Below are 6,457 nucleotides of genomic sequence, written 5' to 3'. Positions count from 1 at the left end.
TTCGCTCTTTTTTTTTTTGTTGTTCTCTGTGAAATCTATTTGCTACAAGTGTGACGACGATGTGATCACAGTTCAAAAATTCACTTCAGGACAATGTGCATGAGGCTTCAGTATAGTTGCACCACACCCAATAGACGGACAGGAAAGCTTTTCCGACGTGCTTTTTTTTTTTTTGTTGTTTTTTTTTTTTTTTTTTAGCTCCGATGAAAGAGACGAGCGTCTAGACTGTAAGAAATAAATGGGCTTGAGTTTACAACAAACACCGACGGCACAATATCATAAGTCTTTTCCACGTATGACTTCGTTTACGGCCTATAGACGAGAGACGCCGGCAAGAAGTTCTCTCTTGGATTGAAACTGTATTTTGGGAAATGAAAAAAAAAACAAAACAAAACAAAAACACACACACAAAAACAACCAACATGATCACACTTTGCAATAGTGTGCACTTTCTTTCGTTTCCGCACTCGGGACCTAATTTAGGTCAAACGCATACGATCATTCAGTCGGAGGAAGCGACTCTATCATCTATTCGTGGTATTGTTACAACTCTTCTAGATTGATATTTTTTTTTTAATTGATATCACTCTTGAAACCATTTCGTTCGGTCCGCGTGTTTTGTAGCTAAGGATGCTCCTTTGAGCTGATTTGTCCAGGTGAGCTTCGGTTTGCGGTGACTTCTGCAGAGGCGAGCTGCCAGGCTGAAGATGGCGGTTAGCGAGTTAAAAAAATACTCTTTCGATAAAAGCATAGATGTCGGGGGGCAGAAACGTAACTGATAGATACGCTTTTTTTTTTTTTTTTTGCCTCGATTTTGGCAAAAAGACATGTTTTGGGAGTCCAACACCAAAGGAAAACCGCAAGCCTCCAACCGTTGCATCTCCGCCCAACCAGGTTTTGAGCCTTTCCTTGAGCAGCGCAAGCGCAGAGCAGCATCACTCCTGAGAGTTTCAACGTCTTATTTTTTTTTTTGTATTGATTTGAGGCGATCGATATCTGGGATTGGCGGAGGAGAACATCCAAGCGCCTCCATGCCAAACCCGTGCCAGGCAGTTTCTAGCGGTCAGAGGAGGACCCCGTTTGGCGCCCACTTTTACGCGATACGTGGCATTCCCTTTTTTTTTTTCTTTTTTCAACGTGCGCTTTTTTCTTTGTGATCCCAAAAGCTGCTGCTGCGTTTTGCTCAAACATGGTTGGGTTTTGGTTCAGATGCAACGTTTTTCGCGTCAACCTTCCGAGGCTGCTTGGCTGTTTCTTCATTCAGGAGACCCTCCGGATGAAATGATTTGCATGATAGGCTCCCCCTTTTAACTCCTTCATAGTCTCTTCTCCGAGGGCAGAGTTCCTTCACGATCTTCTTGGTTGCCCCCCCCCCCACCACCCGCTCTTTGTTCTTTTTTTTTGTTTTTGTTTTTAGTGCAAATAGAACAGAAGTACACAAGATGGAGAACGGTGAGCCCGGCTGGCTGGAAGAGTGGCGTCTGATGGGTTCTTTGGGGCGATGATACGAGCCTCGTTCCTCCAAGAAGCTGTCACCCTTTGTCAACTATTGCAAAGCATTACAGGAAGTGCTTTTTTTTCTCTCTGTCTGTCTCTCTCTCTCTCGTCAAATCGTCAAAGAATAATTCCAACAAAGTGCTAGGGGGGAAAAGGGTGGGGGTGGGGGGGCTGTACAATGCGTTATTTGATTGTCATTATGTACATCTCTATTGATACATTAATAAATAAAACAATGTCCAAAGAGCATGGAAGTAACATTAAAGGTATACACATAGCAGGTCCAGTTTGGGTTCCTGTCCAGTTCTCCTTTTAAGAAGACCGAAGAACGTCCTCTCGTCCTCCTCATTATCACGCCTCCAAGGCGTCTTGTTGAGTGCGCGAGCGGAAACGTGAAAAGCGGTTCAGCATTCGTCTTCGACTTCTCGGATGGGTGGAATCAGACTACTGGTGGATTTGTATTGGTTGACTTGGTTGGCCATGTGAGTGCTCATGGGCTTGATCTGAATGTTCCGCGTGTAGGTGTTGTCCGGTTCATCTGTAAACCATTTCTTTTCTGGAGACAAGGACAAACCAGGTGACACAGACAAAGAGAGACAGAAGTCAGTTCGGAAGAAGAATCGCGACGCATCGAAGCAAACCGCCTCATTTGAAGCGGTCAGCAGCAAGACATGACAAGAACATGGAGCGTTATTGAAAATACTACAAAAACGATCCGATACTTCATGAAAAATCATGATCAACATTTTTAGTCCTAATTACAGTCAATATTTGTCCAAATCGTCAGTACAAAACAAGATGAATAAGACTAAATATGGCGCTAGCTTAGCGTGCCTCCTCGTGCTGATGTAATCTTACGCCACTGATGCAAAGTCATTCTCAGGTGGTAACCTTGAAAGAACCGCTGTCGCTTTTGGGCTGCCGAGGATATTTTATATGATCCTAATAAGTCCATCCATCCATTTTCCGATCCGCTTTATCCCCACAAGTGTCGCGGGGGGTGCTGGAGCCTATCCCAGCCGTTTTCGGGCAGTAGGCGGGGGACACCCTGAACCGGTTGCCAGCCAATCGCAGGGCACACAGAGACGAACAACCACCCACGCTCACACTCACACCGAGGGACAATTTGGAGTGTTCAATCCGACCGTGCATGTTTTTGGAAGGTGGGAAGGAAACTGGAGTACCCGGAGAAAACCCACGCAGGCCCGGGGAGAACATGCAAACTCCACACAGGGAGGCCGACGCTGGAATTGAACCCGGTACCTCTCCACTGTGAGGTTGACGCGTTAACTAACCACTGGGTCACCGGGCCACCCCAACAAGTGTATAAAATTCTAAATGTAAATGTATGGGAACATGTGATGGTGATATTTGGTACTGTGCATTCGCTACGGTAGAGGAGCAGCACACCAAGGACTTACGTAGACCACGTAAGAGACTAATGCATTAATTGCTCACATTTTAGCCACGCGTCAACTTGCGAAAGAGACGCAACGCAGCGCAGCTCAGGCTCTGTTCAAAGCAGCCACATAATTTAGGCGTCTAGTTGAGGCCATCATTCGAGGGTTATCAAAATTTAAGCGATTGAGGAGTGTGTTTGTGAGCTCATAGGTTATGTATTTATTAAATTTTTTTTATCACTTCCCAGACCACTTGTAAAAATTTGATTTCAACTTTTTGTCATGCAGGGCAAAGCTTTGCGTGTTTCGCATGTGTGGAGATTCATTTGCGTGGATTTCGCGCATGTCGCAAAGCTTCGGGTGCCGCGGGGTGGCGTGCGCTACATTTGATGTGTGGCGTCGCGCCCGCGGTGGGGCAAAACGTCTGCCGTCTCGCCGCCTCCGTTACGGCCAACCTGTCGCCTCAAAGCAGCACGTCAAGTGCTGCCGTTTTAGGAGGAGAGAGACTCATACGAGTCGCATTCCCTCCAATTTAAGCTCGCGATCAGTCACGCCTCCCACTTTCTCAGTGTGACCAATTTTCGCAAAGCTGGCCGCACTCCCCCCCCACAAGAAAGTCCCGCGGCTACTTTGAGAGGATTCAAATCGATGTGACCTACATGCGTGTTTTCGCCCAAACCACGCTACAAGTCGTCTTGCTAGCACCAGGAGGGAGAGATGCGCAAACACACGGCCCTCTCACACATTGCAAAGCATCTCAAAGTTGAAAGGAAATGATAAAGAGGGAGCGATAGATGGCGCAACAAAGCCACGACAGCAGGGAGAGTTCAGAGAAGAACCAAAACAAACAAAAAAAAACAAACAAAGAAAGTTTGTCAACGTCATGCATGGCAGCGGATGGGCTCGGGCGGTGAGGAAGAGGAGGGGCGGGAGGAGGAAGGAGCGGCAGCGGTGTTTGCTTTCAAGCAAAACTGAAAGGTGAGGCATGTTTCTAAGTGAAGGTCGTAAATCCAAGCAAACTCCCCCCCGCATCATAACGACGTCCGCAGAGGACGCGGTTATGATCGAACGTCAAGGTTGCCAAGTCATGCAGAATCGTTAACTTGCATACCTGGGCCCATTCTATTCATCCTTGTTGCACTTCAGAGAGAGAGGCGAGTAATCTACTGTGAGTACGGGAGTATTTACAGTCTGCACAGCAAGTACACAAGGGACAGACCACTAAAGTCAAACATCATACATGTTCACTTTAAGGGCTGATCAATGACTACAATTATTTTGGGACAATATGATTGATTCATCCGCATGCTTTTCACAACTGTGCTTCATTGGTGCTCTTTCCAAGGGCCACACTAAAAAGAAAAACAAAAACCTGAAATATGTGACTGTTTTTTTTTGTCAAATATGTTTGGAGAAAAATATTTTTAAATTAACATATAAATATATAACTATAAATATATTCAAACGTATTAAACGGTGTTAGACAACTTTCTAAAGACAATTTTCGACTCGAACCGCCCCTTTTGGTTTATTTTCAACTTCAATCTTTAATGTTGCTATTTTGATAGAGATGGTTCAAGGGATTGTTTTCGGAAACATATAACTGTTTATTTGGAAAAACATCAGACTTTATTCCCCAAAAATGATTGTATCTTATCCGAAAATATAATATTTTGTTTCCAAAAAATAAGACATTTTTTCCCCTAAATAAATGAATGAATGTGTAAATAAATCTCACTTTGCTTAAAAAAAAATAATAATAAAATTTCAATTAAAAATTTCTTTTCAATGTGGCCCTAATGGTCCCTTGGTTGTAAATTTAAAAAAAATGTAAAGGGCAACATAGAGGTCAAACTCTTATAATCTCTTATAACAACAGGAAGAAGTGCCTGCTAACATGCAGTGAAGCAGATGCACTGCGAACGACAAAATGACAAACACAGCTCATGGGGGATGACATTTACTGCAATACCCAAAGTAGTGTTTCTATTTTTTTTTTTCCCTGAATGAATCTTGTATCATTTCTGAACATTCTGTCAAGTAGAAATCAGCCAAATTCACGTAAAATAACCGCAGTTTCGGCACAGTGGGTAACACTGAATGTCAACTACACACAGCGGTCCCAACTAGCACTGACGCCAGTCAAGTGTTTTGATGTTTTCATATTTTATCGGCGTTAACTTGTTTTGATACATGTGACAATTACTGAAAGCGATTGTTTTAATTGTTTAAATGTTTAATTGTAGAATGATGAATATTTCCTCGTTTGCCCAGATAAATGACAAAAAAAAACAAACCAAATTTGGATCGGGCATTAGATTTTGTGGGGAGTACACCAAATTATCACGATCTTTTCATTTGTACTCATTGGCCCCAATAGGACAAGACATCGATACGGCAGGTACGCCAATATCAAACTACCATTAATGTGTGTGTAGTTTTGCACTTTTAGGCTATTCTCCAACCACAATTTGCCGGACAACAGTCATTTTTTAGATTGTTGAAAAGTGACTCAGCAATTTGTCTACATGCATTCCAGAGAGTTGATGTGATGTCGTGATGACACAGTGAGGATGATTATGGAAGAAAAGCAGAAGCAAGGAAGCAGAACACAACACGCCCAAAAACTCACAACACACTCACACACAAACACACCAAGAATACGGATAAACCCGGACATAGAACACACAAAGCTTGCATGCGTCGGACACACGACGTTGAGCGCACGTACTTCTGTTTTTCTCGGGCTTCCCGGGTTTTACTGCTGCGGTTTTGCCGGTTGGAGGCTGGGACCGAGTGGACGGACGAGCTCTTCTTGCTGGAGGAATGAGAGGAGTGGGACGAGTGGGACAAGCTGGTCCGAGACTGGCCCGCGTTGTGGTCGAACTGCATGAGGCAGAAGATCAAGTCTGTGGGCACCAGCTCGAACTCGTACGGTGGGTTGGTGATCACGTATCTGCACGGACGACATGGAGCGCAGTCAGGTACGTTGGCAACATGGTTAACAAACAGCAAGATTCGCAATGGCCCGCGCGGCGTTTTCTACCTCCTATCTCATTGAGGGTCTTTGGAAAGCTGGAGTCTAGCCTTGTTTGTGACAGGGCTAGTTTGTCGAGTATGATTTAAGCAAAGTCCAGCCGGTTGTATACTTCTGAGGGAGCGACCATTTTTCCACTTACTGTCGACTGAAAATGACATTGCAGTGCCTCAGGCACAGGTATCAAAGTCAAGGCCCGGGGGCCAGATCTGGCCCGCCGCATCGTTTTATGTGGCCAGCAAAAGCAAATCGGGAATATCAAGTTCCATGATGCTTGCTAAAGTCTGAAGCAAAATTTTAAATTGTCATATTTAATCCATAATAACATATGATACTGCAAGCATTTTCTCATTACCAAACCCTTTATTACATTCATGTAAACAATATTTAAACAAGTAATTATTCTTAACTTCTGAATTGAAAACTAGTTATCCATCAATTTGTTGTGCGCTGTGTATGTAATATGTGGAGGTGATTAAACATTTATATGGTTTCACAAAATTCACCATCGTAACGGCCCTCC

At 44.0% G+C, this 6,457-nt stretch overlaps 1 protein-coding gene across 42 annotated transcripts in view; it reads right to left on the bottom strand.

The window, feature by feature from the left end:
* Positions 1–461: 461 nt before the first annotated feature.
* The window catches only part of kcnma1a (potassium large conductance calcium-activated channel, subfamily M, alpha member 1a), a 151,850-nt gene continuing 145,854 nt past the window's right edge, over positions 462–6,457 (bottom strand). For 23 of the 42 annotated variants that reach the window (XM_019864062.1, XM_019864063.1, XM_019864066.1 and 20 more), the window contains 3 exons: positions 5,629–5,853; positions 4,009–4,037; positions 462–2,053 (listed from right to left, as the gene is read on the bottom strand). In XM_019864062.1, the coding sequence (XP_019719621.1) occupies positions 1,902–2,053; positions 4,009–4,037; positions 5,629–5,853 (406 nt within the window). In that variant the 3' untranslated portion in view covers positions 462–1,901. The remainder of the gene's footprint in view (positions 2,054–4,008; positions 4,038–5,628; positions 5,854–6,457) is intronic. The other 19 variants (XM_019864102.1, XM_019864093.1, XM_019864107.1 and 16 more) reach the window with 2 other exon arrangements.

This window comes from Hippocampus comes, unplaced genomic scaffold (genome assembly GCF_001891065.2).
Source record: "Hippocampus comes isolate QL1 unplaced genomic scaffold, H_comes_QL1_v1.1 scaffold57, whole genome shotgun sequence".
In the NCBI taxonomy this organism is placed as follows: Eukaryota; Metazoa; Chordata; class Actinopteri; order Syngnathiformes; family Syngnathidae; genus Hippocampus; species Hippocampus comes.
This window is presented reverse-complemented; position numbering and strand designations above follow the sequence as displayed.